The 24,372-nt window shown below is 38.0% G+C and overlaps 2 protein-coding genes across 2 annotated transcripts in view; both read right to left on the bottom strand.

Annotated features, from left to right (window-relative positions):
* The window catches only part of LOC150079715 (uncharacterized), a 42,800-nt gene extending 23,585 nt beyond the window's left edge, over nucleotides 1-19,215 (bottom strand). Inside the window, exons 1-4 of the mRNA XM_090383182.1 lie at nucleotides 19,178-19,215; nucleotides 7,949-9,508; nucleotides 2,796-3,189; nucleotides 783-1,436 (exon numbers count right to left, since the gene is read on the bottom strand). Of these exons, the coding sequence (XP_090239308.1) occupies nucleotides 783-1,436; nucleotides 2,796-3,189; nucleotides 7,949-9,508; nucleotides 19,178-19,215 (2,646 nt within the window). The remainder of the gene's footprint in view (nucleotides 1-782; nucleotides 1,437-2,795; nucleotides 3,190-7,948; nucleotides 9,509-19,177) is intronic.
* A 398-nt stretch (nucleotides 19,216-19,613) lies between these two features.
* Nucleotides 19,614-20,996, bottom strand: LOC150079716 (uncharacterized). Its single transcript, XM_090383183.1, has one exon. It carries the CDS (start codon nucleotides 20,994-20,996, stop codon nucleotides 19,614-19,616), a length of 1,383 nt encoding a protein of 460 aa, XP_090239309.1.
* Between the last annotated feature and the right edge of the window lie 3,376 nt (nucleotides 20,997-24,372).

The following is a 24,372-nucleotide window of genomic DNA, read 5'->3' on the forward strand; positions in this document are numbered from 1 at the left end:
TTATTTTAATTTATTTTTGTATCAAACTTAACACTTATGGGGTAATCTTTAACAACACTTTCCAACAAACGTGCTATTTCTTTAGTGTGTTCATAATCAAGAAGAACGGATCTGTCTGTTGCCAGCGAAACCACGTTCTCATATTCACTGTACAAGACACACGTGACGTTTTCAGGCAATGGTGAGGAAAATTTAAGTTCGAGACGTACGCTCCCCCGTCTCAGTGCACTAACGTGTTCACCGATGGCGTTTTCGTCCGGTGATAGGTCAAAACCATACAATACATTACCGACTGAATACTCGGAATATGACAAATCGTTTCCGGTGTCTTCCGTCCATTTATTTAATGAAGAGAAGAGCGACAGATACGATCTCGTATACTGTCCTGTCTTGAAGTCAGGAGTCAGAGGTATTGACGGTAATGAATACCATATGCCGTCACTTGTAACACAGGTTGAAGTGAGAGAAGTTAAAAGGGTTACGAGTGTACGATCCATTGAAACCTTCGCTCGACACCAAACCCACAATCACGCGCGATGGAATTTGTCCTAGGAATATATTATCACGTGTGGAATCTACCATTCCTTTGGGAATAGAAAAGTATGTCACGTTCACGCGATTAATCGGGTACACGAGCGGGTTCTTCTCTAAAACACTGATGTGTGCGAGTTGGATCTGGGGATTCAATTTCACTTTACGTACGAATAACGTTGCTTCCATAATGTTCAACTTGGCGGTTGACGAATCGTTGGAAAGCAAACAAAATTCGGGGTACTTCTTACAAGTCGTAAACGGAGGGAGACGTTATTCACTATGTATTTAATCTGGTGACACTGATCGAGTCGAAGTCTTCCTAACATCTCTGCAGTTTTCGATTTTGAGAAGGATTTCAATCGTTGGTACATACCACTGTCGTCCTTCTCGAACATCTGTTTAATATCGGGGTACTGATCTTTGATGTACATCTCTGTTGTCAGTTGCGAATTCTTGGCTTCCCGTCCATAGTTAAGAAGCATTTCCAGGTATGCACGATAAGGGTACGTATTCGACGATGGGTTAATCAGTTTGTCTTGTACAAAAAGATCGACTTGACTGAATAGAGAGTGAAAGAAATTGTTAACGACTCCTACTTTATCATTTTCTTCCAGATCTTTTCCATCGCTTCTCGTGATTCGCACCTTCAACCGCAAATAACTTTTCCCGAGGTCTAGATATTCTTCTGAAGTCCCCGGAATATAGAATTCGATCGGGCCTACACTATCTACAGATGCCAGAGGAAGGAAAGTAATATACAACGACCGTTCGACACACATATTAGTGGCAGGTTTACTGAAAAGATCCAACTGAGACATCATAACTTCCATCGAAAATATCGCGGCGTCTACATTTACCACCGCTCTGATTACGCACCTTGTCTTTAATGGCTTGCCCGACTTCTGATACACAATTTAAAAACGAACGTTTAGGTGGAATGCCTGATACGACATCATCAACAATATTACGTCCTGCCGACAGTACTTGTCGACCGATGAAAGCTGCTGCAGGTTTCAGTATCGGTATGAGAAAACGGAATGCTGTGCGGAAGATGCTTCCTAAGCCGTAACCTCTCTGGTTAGAGGGCCCAGCGAAGTAGGGGTTCCCCCCTGCTTGCATTGTTTAGTAATGGATGTACGCATTCATCGTTCACGGAAATGGAGTTTAATTGTAGCCTTTCCGTCACTGAACGGCACGAATTCAGCACTATCTGTACGCACTTGGATGGTAATGGTATGGAACGTGCTTAACTGGAGGGGATAATAATCTAAATGCGAGAACTCTCCGTTATTGGAAAACTATACGACACGTAACAGTGGTGCTTTCGTATCGCCTACAATCTGATCCTCAATTAGATTACAATAGACGAAATAGGAACTGACACCTCTATATATATCTGCCTGGTACTTAGTGTAAACTCTACCTTCTAAGACTCTGCCTAGTTTAAACCTAACATCTGACCGAGTCCTGTTTTTGGGAAGCGAAGGTAAACTGAAGGATCGATTTCGATAGACACTATACCTATGGAGTTCACTTTTGCGTCGAGTTGGGGTGACAGCTTCATCATGGCATTAAGCACCTGTGATATACTTTTGTAGCTCCCTCGTGGTAGTTTACAGACCTGAACAGCTTCTGCTTTCACACCCCGATATGTGATCGTTCTATTGGATGTTTCTTTAGGCATTGTGATTCCCTTCTTGGAAACCCACTCGCCGACGTGATAATTTCTGAAAATATGGAACCCTCCTTGATCCTTGCTAAATGTCTTATCGAGACCTATAACCCGTGTAAAAACTTTAGAGATTTTCACCATACCCTCGTTCTTCACCCTTAACGTGAACTGTTCTTTCGCTCCGTCTGTTTTCACTTTCAGTTGAATGTCACTGTCGACAGAATTAACATCATCGATAAGTTTTGAGGAAGTGGTATACTTTTCTTTTAATACTGTCATCGTTCTGACTTCTTTTTTCTTTTTGGGGTACAGTGAGAATATGTTCCATCCATCGGAGATATTATCCCATGAAAGAGGGAAATGTACTTCGGCTAGTGCTACTTCCCATTTGCCCGAGAGAGAAACAACATTAGGCAGTTCCACTGTGAATTGTGACTGAGAATTTCTGGGATGCAGATCCATACTAGCATTACTGGGTAGTGTAAGGAAAAACATCTTGTGAGCTGACCCAACTGTTGAAGCTTTGTGGGTAGCCTAACCATTTGAATAATAACTGACGTTGTCCTCTAACTGTCTTTTGTTTAAGTACCTTTTCGATGGGGTAGACGTCAGGGGGAAGAATATCGTCAAAGTTAACATTCTGTAACTGTGTTTTGTAAAATGTTCCTTCTATCTGCTCACCATCACGGCCTGTCACACTGTACACAACAGGGTTACGCTTCAAAACACATGTAATAGTAAACACTTCTCTCGTCCAATTCCCCCAGTAACCTTTGCGAAAAGGGTGAGACCCGCTGCTCAAAACAACTCTATCTCCGATTTTAAATTTCGGTTTCAGGGTTTTGGTATGGCTGTGGTAGAGTCTATTATACACTTCTTCTTCGTTAGCAAGAGTGACTTTTACAGGGGCCATACCTATAGAACGATGGGTAGTACGATTATACGTAGCCACAATATCGTCGAGTACGTGAATATATTTCTGACTTTTGGAATAAGAAATCCACTTATAAATTTTTTCTTTCAGTGTCCGTATGAACCGTTTGGCAATAGCTGCCTTCTTTTCTGATCTTGTTGTATAGAAATTGATACCAAGGGAATGGAATAACTGACGAAGAGGAGCATTAGTGAATTCTTTTCCTTGGTCGGTGTTAACACAAAATGGTGTTTCTTCTTCGAAAATTGATTTGAATGCCTGCACCACCTCGTTGGCTTTTTTGCTTTTCAGTTTTCTGACCCAAGAATATCGCGAGAAGCAATCCACACAAACCAGAAGGTAACGATATCCATCGTTTGAGTCGGCGAGAGCCGACAGGTCACACAGGTCACATTGAAAAGTGTGATTAAGTCCGGGAACTATAATTTGGTTCCTCCGAAAATTAATTCTTTGCTGTCGATGTCTCACATAAGTAGGTTGACTAGCTAGGAATTCGCGCACAACATGTCTTGGTAATTTAGTATGTTTTTGAAGAGCATCAATAGAACTGAAACTACCTATTACTTTATATTAGTCTGCTAACATTTCTCTATCTCCACAGGTAGGAATGGACAGTGTCGAAGACATCGCACTACTTATATTTGTCATCATCCTGATAGTGATTATTATTATCTCGGAACAGCAGCATGAGGATGGGAGGATGGAGTGCTTCCACAAATCTGAAAATGTTACTGTTTGTTCATAGATGTATCTTTTTAAAAAATGTTCATTAAAAAGCAGAAATTTTCTTTGATGTTTCAGTTTTTTTCGGCACATAAGTTAAGACAATAATAAAAGGTTAAAAAATATGAGACGATAATAATTACACAAAAACAATAATAAAAAATATGAGAAGATATACAATAACAATAAAAAGGCTCTAATTAAAAAAAAATGTACCAAAGAAAATATACAATAACACACAATGAACTATGAGAAGACATGGGGTTTTGCCACCTGTAATGCTGAATGTGAGAGAAAAAAAAATTAAAATAGAGAAATACACGTGGCGCCACCTAGGGACTAAAATACGAACTAAAACGAATTCGGTAAGCATGTGGCGCCATCTAGGGTACGAAATAAGACCTAAATATAATTTTCACACCAGCGCTCGTGGCACAGTATGCAAATGTGTTTAAATCCCTCCAGACATTATGCAATTGTGTTTAAAGCCCTCCAACTTTATGCAAATGTGTTTAAATCACCTCCTAATCTACTGTTGGGAATATCCATGAGATAAAGGCTCCATTGGAGAAGAGACAATCATTTTTGATCTGAGCTGCGTAAGGGATCTCTCGCTTCGACCTTGTACTTAGAAGGGATGTTTGTATGAAAAAGATCAAGCGTGTTGGCTGTATGGTTAGGATTGTCTGGCATCCTTGTTGGTAAATGTACAATCTGTGCAAGGACATTAGTGACTGCAAAAGTCTCAGCATCTCGACCAGCTGGTTCAGTGTGACTAGAAAACGGAAACCAGCTGTAGTTGTGAACATTAAAATCATCAAGGAAAATTACCTCACTGTTAGGAAAGTTGGACTGGAGTAAGTCAATTTGCAAAGAGAGGAAGCAAAGAGCTCCAAGTGATTAGTGCAGCTGGGAGAACGGCAGAGAGAACAGATGAATTTGACACAATGAAGTAGAGAGATTTTAAACCAGAGAAGATCGAAAAGAGGATTTTCCAAATTACCAAGTCTCTGACAGGGAATATCGGATGGATATATGCAACATTACCAGCTTTGAGGCGAAAGGAACCATACATCGAATAATTTGGGGAACTGAGATGAACAGTAGTTGAATATACCGATAACTGAATTCTGTCAGAAAAATTACATAGGGTTTGGCAGACTGCGAGTGGAAATGGACATCGTTGAGATTAGAATTGAGACCACGTATATTTGTGAAATGAACTAGGAAGTGTTTGGAAGGTTTAGGTCTATTTGCAGATAAACTTACTCTATCAGTTTGACAATTCATGGTGTATTCAATAGAGAGAAAAAGTGGGTGGGACATGATGTATGAAGTACTGAAATTTTTGGATATGGCGTACACGTGGTAAGAATATATCCAGATCCTTGACATAACGTGGCCGCGCCAATGCCCCCCACATACACTCTACTCGGACTTCCTCCAGTCACTATCTGGCACAGTAGATGTAGCAAGATTATACACTATATGATGCAGACTTTTTCTAAAGTAAACCAATAGGTTCAGTCCAGTGTACCCTAGTGGCTGGGCCATGAACACTGGTTTAGAGCTGTACCTTCGAAATGTAAGGAAGATTTATTCTCGCCACGATGTTCACCATAAACCAAAAGCCATCATTCATAATGTATGATGGAAGAGATTGGGAAGGGTTGACCAGAACTCAGGTCTGGAGACTAAACATGGGTTCCACCACTTCAATCCTCCAATAAGCAAAGTGGTGGAATTGCACCGGTTGATCAGAGATTCATCTACCACAACTGGAATTGACTTTGTTTTAATCCATTTTACTGCAACTTATTTGATTTCGTTTTATTGTCGTGTTTGAAGTAGTCTGAATCCTCTCTCATATCCCTAAATACATTAATAATGTCGCGGATTTCCATTGCAGTATTTAACAATTTAACTTTTCTTGTTTGAAAATATTCAAAGAGTCTGGTAGTTAAAGACAGCAGTTTACCTGCAGTAAAATTTGCGATCCGGAAAGGAAACATGCATATGCTATTTTCGTAATTGGAAATAAAGAGTTCATGTTAATAATAATAATAACAATAATGTGTTTGCCTTTTTTGATGAACCATCCTTGTGTTCTAATTTAATGGTTTCGAGAGTTGAAACAATTGGTTCAATGAAACATTCCGTAAATCACAACGAGTTCCCATAAAGTCTTTGCTACAATTGAGTTTGGCTTCAATTCCGTAATAATATTTTTAGGTAAAGCAGGTTTGCTTTTTTGCAGAAAAAACGTGCAAACTTCGGAAAAAACATTGAATGCATTTCGGATATCAGCAACTGCAGTACAGACGGATAAAAATTATTTAAGTAGTGTGTTTTCGATTGTGTATATAAAGCTTTAGGTTTTTTTTTTTTTTTTTTTCTTAGAATCGCTAGAGCAACTCGAAATTGTCCACAAATTGTTTAAATTCAGACTGGTGTCTAGTGATATTTTCTCTATTATAAATTTAAGTGAAGTGCAAGTCACGTCAATTACTGATGCTATGGCGACTACCAGTAACTTCCTATTTTCCTCATTAACTTACCAAACACAGCAAAACCTGCTGCACTTTTACAATGTTGGCAATGTTAAAACAGAGAAAATTTTAGATTTATTAACCTCATTCACATTTCTTGTTTGTATAATATTATCAAATATACTAATTATGCCATTTTGTACTACTGCACTTGAATACAGTGCGTAGCCAGAACTTATTCTTAAATGTTCCTCCAAAACCTTATCCTCGCCATTTCACGATATCGCAGCCGGGACTGGCTCAGCAGTTCACAACATTTCAGAATATTTTTAGTTAGAAATTGCCAATATTCGTCTACCACACACCCGTATTATTTGTATCATACACGCAAATTACTTTCTTGATTCTTGATCTCAGCAGTTGACAACTTATATTTGCAAAACACACGCTATATTACCTGTTGGTGCCATTTGCAACCATTTCTAATTTTTTATCCAAATATATATAAAATTCTCGAAAGAGGCTTCATGGAAACAGAGTACGCTGGCACCAATTGGCAGATGATGAAGAGCACCAAAAATCACTTCCAAAACTTGGATATCACTTTTTTTATTCAAAAAATTGCATGTAAATTTGAAGGGGAGAAAATAATGAAGAATACTGAGGAATTAAAATGTAATGAAGAATTAAAAGTAATGAATTAAAAGTAATGAAGAATACTGAGGAATTAAAATGGCAGAGGAATTAAAAAGTCATTTGGAAATTAGGATAGAAGCGGAGAGTAAAGTTCTATAAGCGGTACAGAGAGCTGGCAACAGGGACATATGGTGTTCTGTGCACAACTTACTGAACAATTTCTTTCAGCGATAGGGAAGTTTATAATTGCACTATATGTATGTACGTTAATATACATATATTGGTGGTTGAGACAGAGAAGAATTTACTTAGGAAAATTCAGAGGCCAGCATGATATACTATGATTTTAATTTGGATTTAAAAAAGAATATTAAGTAAATTATCCAAATGAATAAATACAAAAATATGTGTAACGGAATGTTATTTTTAAAGAGAAATTCATTAGAAATATGGAGATTTTAACTCATTAGAGTTTTCTGTATTCAAAGGAAGCAGTAACATAAAAAATTCATGTACAGCATATAAATATAGCTCATTTCTCTTTTTATTCAATGCCTTTCATTTTTCAAAAGGAATTCGTTACCACACATCTGTTACATGCATATTTGTTTTGATCATACATTTTGAACTTGTTGAAAATCTAGCAGATCGTTTTTATTCGGTGTTTTTAATGTTTTCTACGGCTAAAATGTTTCTCTTGCCACTAATGATGTGCAGTTTTTATAAGAATCTTTTTTTTTTCTTGTAGCATCCTAGCGATGAAAATCGAGGGAAGGATTTCACTGCTGCATTCAAACTGAGATGGTTTGAGATATATTTTTCAGCACTGGCCACTGGCTGCTGCAATGAATCATATCTCCCTATTGAAATCAAAGATTTCGTAAGAGAGGCCCATTTCCTTAAAAGTGATTCATGAAAAATTGGACAGCTGAAAGGTTTTTCTCCTGCATGAATTCTTAGGTGTCCTGTAAGTTGTCCCTGTGTGAGAACTTCTCACATATTGGACAGCTGAAAGGTTTTTCTCCTGTATGAATTCTTAGGTGTGTTGTAAGGTGTCCTCTCTGTGAGAACTTCTTCTCACATGTTGGACAGCTGAAAGGTTTTTCTCCAGTATGAAATCTTAGGTGTCTTGCAAGTTGATCTCTCCGTGAGAACTTCTTCTCACATGTTGGACAGCTGAAAGGTTTTTCTCCTGTATGAATTCTTAGGTGTCTTTTAAGGTGTTCTCTCTCTGAGAACTTCTTCTCACATGTTGGACAGCTGAAAGGTTTTTCTCCTGTATGAATTTTCAGGTGTGTTGCAAGGTCTCCTCTCTGTGAGAACTTCTTCTCACATGTTGGACAGCTGAAAGGTTTTTCTCCTGTATGAATTCTTAGGTGTGTTGTAAGTTTTCCTCTCTGTGAGAACTTCTTCTCACATGTTGGACAGCTGAAAGGTTTTTCTCCTGTATGAATTCTTAGGTGTGTTGCAAGGTCTCCTCTCAGTGAGAACTTCTTCTCACATGTTGGACAGCTGAAAGGTTTTTCTACTCTATGAATTCTTAGGTGTGTTGTAAGTTTTCCTCTCTGTGAGAACTTCTTCTCACATGTTGGACAGCTGAAAGGTTTTTCTCCTGTATGAATTCTTAGGTGTGTTGCAAGGTCTCTTCTCTGTGAAAACTTCTTCTCACATGTTGGACAGCTGAAAGGTTTTTCTCCTGTATGAATTATTAGGTGTCTTGTAAGTTGATCTCTCCATGAGAACTTCTTCTCACATGTTGGACAGCTGAAAGGTTTTTCTCCTGTATGAATTCTTAGGTGACTTGTAAGTTGATCTCTCCGTGTGAACTTCATCTCACAGGTTTGACAGCAGAATGGTTTTTCTCCACTGTGAATTCTGAGGTGACTTGTGAGGGATCCTCTTTTTGAAAACTTCTTCTCACATGTTGGACAGCTGAAATGTTTTTCTCCTGTATGAATTCTTAGGTGTGTTTTAAGTTGTCCTCTCTGTGAGAACTTCTTCTCACATGTTGGACAGCTGAAAGGTTTTTCTCCTGTATGAATTCTTAGGTGTGTTTTAAGTTGTCCTCTCTGTGAGAACTTCTTCTCACATGTTGGACAGCTGAAAGGTTTTTCTCCTGTATGAATTCTTAGGTGTGTTGCAAGGTCTCCTCTCTGTGAGAACTTCTTCTCACATGCTGGACAGCTGAAAGGTTTTTCTCCTGTACGAATTCTTAGGTGTCTTGTAAGGTGAACTCTCCGTGAGAACGTCTTCTCACATGTTGGACAGCTGAAAGATTTTTCTCCTGTATGAATTCTTAGGTGACTTGTAAGTTGATCTCTCCGCGTGAACTTCATCTCACAGGTTTGACAGCAGAATGGTTTTTCTCCACTGTGAATTCTGAGGTGACTTTTGAGGGATCCTCTTTCTGGAAACTTCTTTTCACATGATGGATAGCTAAAAGGTTTTTCTCCTGTATGAATTCTTATGTGTTTTGTAAGCTGTCCTCTGTGTGAGAATTTCTTCTCACATGTTGGACAGCTGAAAGTTTTTTCTCCACTATGAATTCTGAGGTATCTTGTGAGGTCTCCTCTCTGTGAGAACTTCTGACTGGTTGGATAGCTGAATTGTTTATCCTTAAAGTCACCTCGCATGAGAATTTTAAGCATTTCCCTCTCTAGATGACAGAAGATTTTTTCCACTAAGAACTCAGATGTTTCATGAAATATCCGTTTCATAAGACATTCTTACCGCACGTTAAACAGCAGGAAGGTTTTTCAGAAACGTGAACTTTGAGATGAGTTTTCAGACTTCCAATTATTGAGAATTTTTGAGCACAGATTGAACAACTGAAAGTTTTTTTTTTTTACTATTATGTACCCTGGGGTCTGTTTCAAGATTATTCTCTGTGAAAACTTCTTCCAAACAGCTCTCCTTATCATGAAGGGTGAATGTGTTTCGTGAGTTCTTTGTTTCAGCTTGTCATCACAAGCAAATGTAGTCGTAAATTTGGGAATTGCCAGATGTTCTGAGCAATAAAGGATTATTTCTATGATGATAGAAATGCAAGGATAAAGAAGGTCTCATGTTAGGTACACTTGTTGTACCATTTTTTCCCCAAGTGAAGTGTGGTTAATAAACCATTTAACCAATGAGAATTCACTTGAATACCTTGGGTGAGATCAGCCGACAGGAAATACCCTCAGTGGTTAAAGTTTTGGCAGGGTTAAGAACACATTTGACGAAACTTTTACTTCTAAAAAAACTGTATGCTCTTACTTTTTTATGATATATGAACTGAAAATTGTGTTTAGAATAAATTCATTGCAATCCTCTATATGTTAACATAGAAGGTAACATAATGAATAACATTTTGCTGTTATATTCGAGATTTATGATGTGTATACCTATATTTTTTCAGCTTAAGTCATGGTTGACGTTGACTACCTTTTGAATAGTTAATAACGGTTTCTTCTAAGTAAGAAAATATGTAAAAAAAAATCCTTGATCACCCACATTCTTTATGAAGTGATTTCATTATAACCAGATGATGGTTTGGCTCATAAACTTTTGTAACTTTTGCGTTATATTCTTCATTGGTGATACTTGCATTGTACAGTTATTTTTCATTTATGTTTGGTTCAGCTGGCTGTACAAATGTTTGCACATAAATCTTTCGAATCTCTCTATATGGAATTTTTAGATTATTAGAGATATTACCTGTGTTTTTAATACTTTCTTTAAAAGTGTTCCTTCACTAGTGATTCAGGTTTCTCTAATCTTGTCCTTTCCACGAACAGGGTTCACTTGGGTTGTATCTTTTAATGTTTTATGCTTCCTACAAAAAAGAAAGAAAATATGCTATAAAATTACCATGTTCAACAAATAGATATACACTCACAAGCCAAAAAATTTGAAAGCTATATTAAATATCATGGAAGCGCCACCTTTATCCCAAACTGAGGACTGTAATATTCGTGGCATGTATTTCACTGTTTTACTGTTTCATGGATTTCGTTGTTTCAATTTTAATAATTTGAAATCTTCAGACTTTTCTGCAGTGGACTTTCTATTCTGGCACACAATTCGCTTAAAATTGTTGCCGTTTCTTTCTTAGAGTACCGAATTTTTGTGACAATTATTCCTTTTAGGTTGCTTTCCGCTTTTGTCCTCCACTCATTTTATTCTTTTGATCTGATTGCTTCCGACACACCAAGCGGTTCTTTTGTTTTCTGAAGTGTGACTCTTGCTAAATGTGCTCCAAGAACAACAGTTTTCTAAAAATCTGAACGTTCTCCTGACTTGCCTAAGCACGGATTGTCCATGCGGCCCAAGAAAAGCGTGCAGTATTTATCTGAAAGCAAGGAACTTTTGTTAACGCATGTGTCAACTTATATTCTCATAATTTAAGTTTGAATATCGACTGAAACCAATTGGAAAAGGTTTCTAATTGTATTGCTAGTGAATGAAAATTTTCTCTGAAGTATATAAAAATAGAGATGAAAGAAGAGGCCAGCACAAAATCGACATTTAATAATAGAGATTCCAAGATAATAAATAAACAAAGTCAATCTTATAAACTTTATAGGCGCCTCCGTATTCAGGTGGGCAGGAGCAGTAATGCGTAGCACATGCTTCTTGATTACACCGGGGTTCGAGTCTGTGAGCCCCCAAATGCAAAGGATGTGGAAGGTCAGGGAATGACCATCGCATATCCCCAGCCCGGATAAAGGGTGAGGGCTGGCGTCAGGAAGGGGATCCGGCCGTCAACATTGCATGCCAAAACAATAAAAAAACGCTGACCTTATATGCTGTGAAACTTCTCCTAACGGATACCTCTCTGAAACGGACATTTTCAAATTCTCCAACTCTGCTCTATTGGTTTTAACGTGTTTTCAGCTTCTGTCTAGCGGACATTCTCTGTAACGGACGCGGACAGGCAATCTGCACTGTTTCGTTTAGATTAGCACTTAATTTGATCTTCCCATAACGGATTCTGGGATAGCTCACGGCCCTTTTTCTAGGGACGTTTCTTCCACGTATTGCCACAATTGTGTGTTTATTTTCTATTTCCGGTTCTCAGAATTTTATCAAAGTCTATGTCGCGGTTCTAAACCCTTTTTCAATAATTTTAAGGCACGTGTAAAACTTCTGACGAATTCGGTATGTGCAAGGGGAGGGGGGATTTGGTCGGCCTTTCGTCTTTTGAGTTTCAGTTTTCAGTTTTGTTCGGTGTCGTGTGAAGTGCACAATGTATTCTCGTAAACATTTAACTTTAAAAGATAAAGTCGAACTCATTAATGTGTATAATCGGCAAAAAATAGTGTTCGCAATCTCGCTGCAAAATTCAAAATCGGGAAGACGCAGGTAAGCGACATCCTAAAGAAAAAAAATGAACTGCTCAAACAATTTTGGCAACACGGAAATGATCAGGTTCAAAAATCATTTCCGAAAAATGTTGGACTTCAAATTGACAATGTTACGTATGAGTGGGATTGTCGCGCACGTGCTAAAAAAATTCCCATTAATGAGCCTATTATTAGGGAAAAGTCTTTGGAGGTTGCAAAATCTATGGGAGTAAATGAGTTCAAAGCTTCTGCGGGATGACTAGACAAGTTCAAAATTCGGCATAAAATTTCTTGGAAAACCGTAAGTGGTGAAGATGGATCTGTTGATACTGGGGTTGTAACAGGGTGGACCGTCAAATTGGAAGATTTATGTCGTTATTTTGAAGCTAAGGATATTTACAACTGTGACGAAACAGGGTTGTTTTTTAAACGTTTAATGATTTTTCTTTATCTGTTGTGTATGTAATTGTATATTATGTACAAAAATATTGTTTAAAATCTGTATATATTTTAATTTAATTTTACATTAAACGTTTAATAATTTTTCTTTCTTTCTTTTTTTTTTTTTTCTCCCTCAGACTTCTTGTTAGCGGACACTTCTCTCTAACGGACAAATTTTCGTTCACCAGAGCTGTCCGTTAAAGGGAAGTTTCCCTATATATATATATATATATTTGGAAATCAGATAAACATTTATAATAAGGATGTGTCTCCATATTTTTTTTTATCTATTTTTCCTAATTTGTTATTTTTTAAATAATTTTTTTAATAAACAATAGAAAAAAATGTAATTAGTACAAAGGGTACTAGGAAAGTTTTGCAATACATCTTTGTTTATTTAATTTTTTCAAAGTAATTTCCTCTACATTCAATACACCTCTCCATCCTTCGAAATCAATCTTTAAACCAGTTCTGCCAAGTTTCACTAGGGAGTAAAGCACACTCGTTGTCCCAAGCCCGTAGAAGATCCTCATCACTGGAAAACTGCCTCCCTTTTAGCTTCATTTTCACATGCGGGAACAGTGCAAAGTCGCAGGGAGCAAGGTCTGGACTGTAGGGAGGGTGCTCGAGAAGTTTCAGTCCTGTCGTGGTTAAATATTCGGTGCAGGCTTTGGCGCGGTGAGCTGGAGCATTATCGTGATGGAGGTACCAGGTGTCCATTCTTGACTTTGGCCGCAGGTTCTTCATAGATCCAATGACTTTAGGCAGGCATTGTTCAGTATACCACTTAGCTGTGACTGTCTTCTGCGTGTCCAAAACGACACGTTCCACAATTCCACTCGATTTGAAAAATACAGCTATCATTTTCTTCTTTACAGATCAGGATTTTCTGACAATTACGGGTGTGTCGTCATCATCAAAGACCCAAACTTTGTTTTGAGCCTTGGTCGGCAGATCGTAATAGTACAGCCAAGTCTCGTCACCTGTCACGATGTTGTTCACATACCGAGATTGTCCCTTATCAAACTTTTTTAACATCTCCCGGCACCAAGTCACACGTGTCATCTGCTCTTTAGTCAGTTGATGCGGCACCCAGAGAGAACAAAGTTTCTTCACGTGCAAATGATCTTGCAGAATCGAACGAATTGCTGGTGCATTTAGGCCCAAAGTATCCTCTATCTGTTGGTAGGTCACTCGCCTGTTTTCGTCAAGCATTTTCCTCACAGCAGTAACGTTTTCCTCCGTAACTGACGTTCGTGGCCTTCCCGGCCTCTCAGAATCCTCCAGAGTGAAATTTCCCCTTTGGAATTCTCTATACCACCTGAATATCGTTGTACGATGTGGACAATCATCATCTAGTGCAAGAGTCATTTCTTCTAAGCACTGGTCTATGGTTAAACCACGCACGAAATTATACCGCAAAACTGACCTTATCTCATTTCGTGACCACGATGCCATCGCAAGCACTTTACACTCTCACTACTAATGAATAACTGAGCCCATCGACTTGGCGCGGCGGCTACTATGCACGTATGAACATGTCTCAACATGCAGCAACAAGCAGCTTCCTGCGAGTCATTGTTGCGTCATATTGCAAAACTTTCCTAGTACCCTTTGTATATAATCTGTCCAATTATCAAAGTGATTCTGTACTGCAATCATCCGGTTACTATGTTTTATTAATTTTTAGCAAGAAATAGCAAAATAACCTGCACCTCTCTGTTCTGTCCCCTCAGATCTCTTATCCATTACTAGTATCTTGATCTTAATGACACAATGCTCTAATTTAAACAGTAATATTTTAGGGGCAACAGTTGCAAAAGCTTTCTTGAAATCCAAATGTGTGATTATTGCCTCACGGTGACCAAGTTTATTGGTGAGACAAGAAGAGCCCCTTAACATAATCTTTGCTGTAACCAGCATTCCTGTCTAAATAATCCTGCATTTCTTCTTTCTTCAACAGTGACTTCTTCATTTTCTCTAAAACAGAAGTTAAGCTGACAGTCTGTAATTACTGATGTCGCCTTTTGATTCCCTCCTTTTGAACGTGGAGTCATTCATATTTTCAGTCCACAGGGACTCTCTGGATCCAATATGCTCCCATAGACAGGGCTAAAGGTTTGCTGACTGTCACTGTTGCCTCCCTTAATAATATTTATGTTTACCTACTACAAATGCCAATTCAATTTCCTTTCAGTTATCACATAATCATTTAGAGATTTAATGAACCTGTGTCATCTGCCTGCTAGAGTTTGATTACTCTACCATGCAGACGAAAATTTGGAACTCCGGAAGGCAGATGATTTAATAACTAAGCCCGAATCCCTATAAGAGTTTTATGGACCTCTGTGAACTTCCTGCCATTCAAAGAATATACACTCATCCGTCTCATTGTGCTACTTGAATTAGTAGTTGAATCTGATGCCAGAAAGCAAGCTTATAAAACAGCAGTCGAAAATAACCTTCTTATGTCACCTGTCCACCTCCTCTAATCATTTGTTTAATTCTTCCATGTATTTATTTCTACAACCAATTTAGCATTACTAGAGGCATATGATGCAAGGAATTAAGCTTATGCAGTATGAGGCAAAAAAAAAAAAAAAAAGAAAAAGAAATACTTCCAATTTTAGTATGCATTCGCTACAAATGCTTATCCATTTCTTCCTTGGATTCATTTAAGTTACCAACTTCAACGACGATTGATGGAAATTTAGTCCAGTAAACAACCACCCGCTGGATATTGGAAAATATCCACCCATCTATTCTGCAATTGGCTTTCCTCGATTTCGATTTCTGTCCTCTCAGGCGAGTAAATTAAGCAAGGGGAAAAAATCTCATCATCATCGAGTTTCTCATCATCATCACCGAGCTTCTCATAACTTGTGCAATTCAATCAGATCTGCTCACAGGTGCCTACTCTCCAGACGCTACAGTTTGCAGAACTTATGCCTTTCTTCGTAACAGCACCACTTTTTTCCCCTCACCAGTTTTGTTGCCCTTCGCTGTATTACATCCTTCTTAAATGAGGTTTCCAGACCTGAACGCAGTACTCAATGTATGTCCTGACCATTGCCTTATACAAGGGGATAATCACCTCCTAATCCCTGTTCGCAAAATTGCTGTATATCATTGAGAACATCCCATGACCTGCCCTGGCAATCTGTCTGCACCACTCAGAAACTACATATCTGACTGCACAATTACTCCCAGGTCTCTTTTATTCTCTCATACGCCGAGTGTAGTAAGCACAGTTGGTAATTTACTCTGCAAATACTGCTATCCCATTGCAGGGTTTTGCATTTGTCAAGGTTAAACTTCATTTGCCAGTTCTCAGTCCAAATTTCTATAACCTGTTGCTGTAGCATACTGTCATTATTGTTATCAACACCTTGCAAAACCTTTGTACCAATTGCAAACTGGGACATTAAGAAAGATACATTCATGAATAACAGAGCAGCATCCGTTGATTACCCCTCTCTGTCTATGGCCACTCACACATCCCTTTAGGCATAACAACAGCTTGTCGTTTATGCCATAGTGCTTCTACTTGCACAGCAGATTTTCATCTGAAATTCTATCGAATTTTTTCCTTAAATCTATGATATCCAATAGGCGACAACTCAGAATTGTTATCGGCCTATATGAGAGCTTGAAGGAGAGGATGGATGGCATCGAAGGATCTAAATTGAGGGCCCATGAAGCTCTTAGCAGCCCACATCAAAGCCAGAGCATGCACTTGATCATCACACAACACAGCGGCAACCCCCAAGGCAGAATGCGCTGGTCAAAATGGAACTAATAGTTGTTAGTGACTCTGGTCCTGTCAAATCTATCCTCTTTACATGGTATGTGAACAGGACCAGGTTATGTCTGCGAGGCAAAGGTTGATGACGTTGTAGAGCGGATATCATCTTTTATGGGCACAAAGGGTGATATTTTTGTAAAAGTTAGCACTAATGATATAAGAGTTGGAGTCCGGCAGAATTACTTAACAAGTATACGTCACTGTTGAAAAAAAAAGCCGTAAATTAGGGTTGAATTTGAAAGTGTCTGCAATTCTGCCCAGACACGATAGAAGGGAGTATGAGATGGGAGCTTTGTCAATCAATTGGGCCCTGGACAGATTGTGCAAGTCTCAAGGAGTAGAATTTTTTTCAGACTGGTCTGAAAAAAAGTCTTAGCACATTTATTGGAAAACGAAGGTTTAGATAAAGGACGAGATTTTAAAGTGGGGTGTGGGATAAAGGATTAGATTCCTGCAAGAATAATTTCACTGACACGATCTGAGCAAACGTTGACATCAGATAGTTTGAAACATTAATCCGACAAAGGAAAAGAAATCTTGCAGGTCAACCCATTTTGCATATTTCTAATACCAAACAATACGAGGTTGGGAACAGCCATGAGATGAAGGCTCCATTGGAGAAGAGACAATCAGTTGTGATCAAAGGTGCCTAAAGGACCTCTCATTTTTAACCGTGCACTTAGAAGGGATGTTTGTGAGAAAAAGATCAAGCGTGTTGGCCGTATGATCAGGATTGTCGGGTATTCTTGTAGGTAAATGAACAATCTGTGCAAGGTCATTAGTAATTACAAAAGGCACAGCATCTCGACCAGCTGGGTCGGTGTGACTAGAAAACGGAAACCAGCTGGAGTTGTGAACGTTAAAATCACCAAGGAAAATTACCTCGCTGTCAGTAAAGTTGGACTGGAGAAAGTCAAGTTGCAAAGAGAGGAAGTCAAAGAGGCACAAGTGAAAAGTGCAGTTTTTTTTTTTTTTTTTTTAGGAGCATTAGCAACTAAGGCCATATTGCTCCGGGGTATGCGGTGGTCATTCCCTGACCTTTCCGCATCCTCCGTATTTGGTGGTGACGGGCTTGAACCCCGGTCTAATCAAGAAGCGTGTGCTACGCACTGCTCCTTCCCACCTGGCTACGGAGGCGCCGAAAAGTGCAGTTGGAAGAACGGTAGAGAAAACAGTTGAATTTGACACAATGATGTAGAGAGATTATAAACCAGAGAAGATCGAAAAGAGGAGATTCCAAAATACCAAGTCTCTGACAGGGAATATCGGAACAGAAATATGCACAAATACCACCTCCGAGGCGAAAGGAATCATACAGCGAATAATTTGGGCAACTGAGATGAGCAGTAGTTGAATAAGCGGATAACTGAATTCTGTCAGAAAAAGTACATGGGGTTTGGCAAACTGCAAGTGGAAATGGACGTCATTGAGATTAGAATTGAGACCACGGATATTTCTGAAATGAACCAGGAAGTGTTTAGGAGGTTTAGATCTTTTCGCAGATAAACTTACTCTATTAGTTTGACAATTCATGGTGTATTCAACAGAGAGAAAAAGTGGGTGGGATATGCTGTATGAAGTAATTAAATTTTTCGATATGGCGTGCACGTGGTAAGAATATACTCAGTTCCTTGACATATTCCTTGACAAGGATCTCGATACAGAATATATCGAGATCCTTGACATAACGTGTCCTCGCTAATGCCCACCCCGCATACACACCACTCAGACTCCCTCCGGTCAATATCTGGCACAGTAGAAGGAGCAAGATTATACACTAGCTGATCCGGAAGCCTTCTAAAGAAAACCAATCGGTTCAGTCCACTGTACTAACTAGGTGCCGGCCTGTGAACACCGTTTTAGAGATGTACCCTCGAAGTTTAAGATATATCGAATCTCGCCACGATGTTCACCTTAACCTCAAACGTCATCAATCATACTACAGGATAGAAGAGATAAAAATCTCAAACGAGGCGTCATGGAAACAGACTGCACTGGCAACAAATTGACAGAAGATGATGTAGAGCACCCAGAAACACTTCCAAAACTTTGGTGTCAATTTTTTATTTAAAAAATAGCGTGTATATTTGGAATGGAGAAAATAATGAAGAGTACTGAGGATTTAAAATGGCAGAAGAAACCAATTTTGAAATTAGGATAGAGGCAAACAGTGAGGTTTTTTATGCGGTACAGACAGCTGTCAACAGTGACATACGGTGTTCAACAATTTGTGCACAAATTATTAAACAATTTCTTTCAGATATAGGGAAGTTTATAATAGCACTGTGTGTATGTACATGAATATACATATATTTGTGGTGGAGACAAAAAAGAATTTACCCTGGAAAATTCCGAGTCCAGCATGAAATACTATGGTTTTAATTTCATTTTAAAAATGAATAATATGTAAATTATCCAAATGAATAAATAACTAAAATATGTCTAACGGAATTTTATTTTAAAAGAGAAATTCATCAGAAATATGGAGATTTTAGCTAATTGCAGTTTGTTTGTATTTATAGGAAGCAGTAACAAAATATTTCATGTACAGTATATAGATATTGCCTATTTCTGTTTTTATTCAATGCATTTTATTATTCAAAAGGAATTCCTTACCACACAGTTGTTACATGCATATTAATTTGATCATACATTTTGAACTGGTTGAAAATATAGCAGTTCGTTTTTATTAGCTCTTTTTATTGTTTCCTACGGCTAAATGGTTTCTTCTTGTAACTAATGATGTGCATTATTTTTAAGAATCTTTTTTTTTCTTGGAACCTCCTAGGGATGAAAACCGACTAAAGGATTTCACTGTTGCATGCAAACTGAGATGGTTTGAGATATAATTCTCAGCACTGACCACTGGCTGCTGCGATGAATAATATCTCCATTATGAAATCAAATTTCTCTTAAGAGAGGCCCATTTCCTTAAAAGTGTTTCATGAAAAATTGGACAGCTGAAAGGTTTTTCTCCTGTATGAATACTTAGGTGTCCTGTAAGTTGTCATCTGCGTGAGAACTTCTTCTCAGATGTTGGGCAGCAGAAAGCTTATTCTCCACTATGAATTCTGAGGTGGCGTGTGAGATGTCCGCATTGTGAAAACTTCTTCTCACAGGTTGGACAGCTGTAAGGTTTTTCGTTGGTATGAACTCTGAGATGGATTTGGAGGTGTGATTTCCATGAAAACATCTTCTCACATGTTGGACAGCTGAAAGGTTTTTCTCCTGTATGAATTCTTAGGTGTCCTGTCAATTGTCCTCTTTGTGAGAACTTCTTCTCACACGTTGGACAGCTGAAAGGTTTTTCATTGGTATGAACTCTAAGATGGATTTGGAGGTATGATTTCAGTGAAAACATCTTCTCACACGTTGGACAGCTGAAAGGTTTTTCTCCTGTATGAATTCTTAGGTGTCCTGTCAATTGTCCTCTTCGTGAGAACTTCTTCTCACACGTTGGACAGCTGAAAGATTTTTCATTGGTATGAACTCTAAGATGGATTTGGAGGTGTGATTTCTGTGAGAACTTCTTCTCACATGTTGGGCAGCAGAAAGGTTTTTCTCCACTGTGAATACTGAGGTGGCTTGTAAGTTGTTCTCTCTGTGAGAACTTCTTCTCACATGTTGGACAGCTGAAAGGTTTTTCTCCTGTATGAATTCTTAGGTGTCTTGTAAGATATTTTCTGCGTGAGAACGTCTTCTCACATATTGCACAGCTGAAAGGTTTTTCTCCTGTATGAATTCTTAGGTGTAATGTAAGGTGTCCTCTCTGTGAAAACTTCTTCTCACATGTTGGGCAGCAGAAAGGTTTTTCTCCACTATGAATTCTGAGGTGTTGTATGAGATGTCCTCTGTGTGAGAACTTCTTCTCACATGTTGGGCAGCAGAAAGGTTTAGCTCCACTATGAATTCTGAGGTGTTGTATGAGATGTCCTCTGTGTGAGAACTTCTTCTCACATGTTGGGCAGCAGAAAGGTTTATCTCCACTGTGAATACTGAGGTGCCTTGTAAGTTGTTCTCTCCGTGAGAACTTCTTCTCACATGTTGGGCAGCTGAATGGGTTTTCTCCTGTATGAATTCTTAGGTGTCTTTTAAGGTGTTCTCTCTCTGAGAACTTCTTCTCACATGTTGGATAGCTGAAAGGTTTTTCTCTTGTATGAATTCTTAGGTGTCTTGTAAGATATCTTCTGCGTGAGAACGTCTTCTCACATGTTGGACAGCTGAAAGATTTGTGTCCACTATGAATTCTGAGGAGACTTGTGCGATATCCTCTCTGTGAGAACTTCTCACCTGTTGGACAGCTGAATTGTTTATCCTTAATGTCAACTCTAGGCAGATTATTAGGCATTTTCCTCTCTGAGAACTTCTCACTCTTAAATGACAGAAGTTTTTTTTCCACTAATAACTCAGATGTTTCCTGAAATATCCAATTCATGTGACATTGATACCACAAGTTAAACAGTTGAAAGGTTTTTCAGCAAAGTTATCTTTGAGATATCTTTTTAGACTTCCAATTATTGTGAATTTTTCAGCACAGATTGAACAGCTGAAGGGTTTCTGCTGATTCTTTTGTTCCCTACGGTCAGTTTCAAGCTTATTCTCTGTGAAAACGTCTTCCAAACAGCTCTCCTTATCATGAGGAGTGAATGCGTTTCGTGAGATCTTGTTTGTTTCAGCTTCTTACCACAAGTTTTACAGCACGTGTAGTATTAAATTTGGCAATTGCCAGATGTTCTGAGCAAGAAATGATCATTTCTATTATGACATAATTGCAAGATGAAAGAAGGTCTCATCTTAGGTACACCTGTTGTACCATTTTTTTCCAAATGATGTGTGATAAAGTACTTAGCCGGTGAGAATTCTCTTGACTACGTTGTGTGAGATCATCCGAAAAGAAATACCCTTAGTTGTTAAAATTTTGGCTGTGTTATGAACATATTTGAGGAAATTTGTACTTCTAAAAAAACTATATGCTCTAACTTTTTTTATCATATATGAACTCAAAATTTTGTGTTTAAAATAAATTCATAGTAATCCTCTATATATTAAAAGGAGGTAACATAGTGAATAACATTTTGATGTTGTTTCGAGATTTATGATATGTATACATATATTTCTTCAGCTTAAATCATGATTGACGTTGACTGCCTTTTGAATAGTTAATAAGGGTTTCTTCTAAGTAAGAAAATACGTATAAACTCCTTGATCACCCACATACTTTATGAACTGATTTCATTATAACGAGATGATAGTTTGGCTCATAAACTCTTGTTACTTTTCTGTTATGTTCTTCATTGGTGATACTTGTATTGTAAAGTTATTTTTCGGTTATGTTTGGTTCAGCTGGCTGGAAAAATGTTTGCCAAAAATTTGCACAGTAGCCTTTCGGATCCCTCTTTAATATTATATGGAAGTTTTCGATTATTAGAGATCTTAACTGTGTTTTTAAGTTTCTTTAAAAGTGTTTCTTCACTAATGATTCAGGTTTCTGTAATCTTGTTCTTTCCATTAAGAGGGTTCGCTTAGGTTGTGTCAACACCTATAAAAAAGAAAGAAAATAAGTTATATAAATGTCATGTTCAACAAAGAGGTATACACTCAGCAGCCAAAAAATTTGAAAGCTATATTGAATATCATGGAAACGCCACCTTTATTCCAAACTGTCATCTGTAATGTTCGTAGCATGGATTTCACTGATTCAGGGAGCGCAATCTCCCTGACTTTCATCATGATTTTTATGAGCTGTTGTATTTTGATTTGGCACAGAATCCCGCTGCCCAGTTTGACCTATCCAACCTATCCCAGACATTCTCATTTTGAATCAGATCTGGAGTATGAAGTGTGAGAACAAATCTTGGAAATATTTGGATTGTCACTCGTTCTATACAGTGTCAACATTTGTATGGGGAGATTTGTATATATATATATTTTTTTTTCAGCACTGTTGTGTTGAAAGGATATATAGCAATTGGGCAAAATTGATGGCTGCTGAGTGAAGGTGGTGGGAAATGGAAAAATATCCAAATGGATATTTCAGGTTAAATATCCTGTTAATGGTATATTTAGATCGAATTTTTAGCAAGGGGATCTATCCGAATATCCTAATGTCAAGTCAATCTCCTTGAATGGTGAAAAGGAGAAAGTCTGGATGCTTGGCTTCATGACGTTCTCGCGATGCATTGATATTACATTGGCGCAAAAATTCTAAATTAACAGTCAGAAAATTACGTGATTTTTTTACTGCTCTTCAAATCGAGTATTGGCGATGGAGGCAATTCAAATCGTTCGATATTTAAAAGAAAGAAGTCGCTTTCGTCTAACCGCATATCAACCGAACTCAACCAGCTTGAACAACCAGCGCTCAGTTCGATTGGACACGGCCATTTCATTTTAATAATTTGAAATTTTCAGACTTTTCTGCAGTAGACTTTCTATTCTGACACACAATTCGCTTAAAATTGTTGTGGTTTCTTTATTAGAGTAGGGAATTTTTTTGGCAATTATTCCTTTTAGATTGCTTTCCGCTTTTGTCCTCTCATTTTATTCGTTTGAGCTGATTCCTTCCGATACACCAAGCGGTTCTTCTGATTTCTGAAGTGTGACCCTCGCTAATCTTGCACAAAGAACAAAAGATTTTTAAAAAAATCTGAATGATCACCTGACTTCGCGAAGCAGGATTTGACCAAGCGACCCCTGAAAACTGTGTAGTATTTATATGAAAGCAAGCAACTTTTGTTAACCCATGTGGCAACTTTTATTCTTATAATTTACGCCTGATTATCTATTGAAACCAATTCGAAAAGGTTTTTGATTTTTTGGGCAGTGAATGAAAATTTTCTCTATTCCTTTTTGAAGCATATAGAAATAGAGATGAAAGTAAAGGTCAACACAAAATGAACATTTCATAATAGAGATTCCAAGCAAATAAATAAACAAAATCAATTTTATACACTTTACATTAAAAATATCATGACCTATTGGAGAGTATGTCCTTTTGCAGCGAGTACTTGCCACATGGCAGAACATGAACATAAAAAAATTAACGAATATTTTGGGGACCTGGAATTCAGAGGATGATCAGTGATTTTTGGGTAAAGCTTGTCAAAAGACAAATATTAAAGAGTAAAAGTGGAGACAGTTATGTAATCACCATTTACTGTTTCCTTTGAAATGCGACTGTCAAATTCCAGGACAATAAAACGTTCAGTGAAAGGAAGACTGACGTAAATAAGAGTGAAAGAGTAAATTTAAATTGAAAAGTGGAGATGATTTCTTCAGCTGGCTATATATATTTAATCATTCGATATTTATTTAATTTTGCTCTCAAACAAAATCAAGTTAACAAAACAAAAGCACCGTAAAAATGTTTTTTTCTTTTAATCATTTAAAAGTTCGAAATTAATCCAAAATTTATGATTGTAGAGGAGGACGGAACCCATTACTAAATTAAAGTTCATTTCTATGAAAACTACCTTGAGTGGACCGGGGTTCAAGCCCGTGATTACTAAATACGATAAATATTTGTATTGACGATTTATTGTAAACTCTACTGACTTGGTTGTCGTGCCGGAGTATAAACAGAAAATTTATTTATTTTTACAATGCTCCTGTCGCCGAAGGCAATTACTTACTATTGTAGACGTCCTGGCAAGCAAATGGAGTGTATCTAATAGAAATCGATCTAACATCTTACAGAGGGCGCATAAATTCTGGGACCGCAAGTGGCTGGAAAGTCTGTGGATTGGATCCTCTGGTAACATTAGTATGAACAGAGACAGGGGAGTTAGGTTTCACCCCCTTTTTGAGGCGGT

Source organism: Mastigoproctus giganteus, chromosome 10, assembly GCF_048544385.1.
Source record: "Mastigoproctus giganteus isolate SK-2022 chromosome 10, ASM4854438v1, whole genome shotgun sequence".
In the NCBI taxonomy this organism is placed as follows: Eukaryota; Metazoa; Arthropoda; class Arachnida; order Uropygi; family Thelyphonidae; genus Mastigoproctus; species Mastigoproctus giganteus.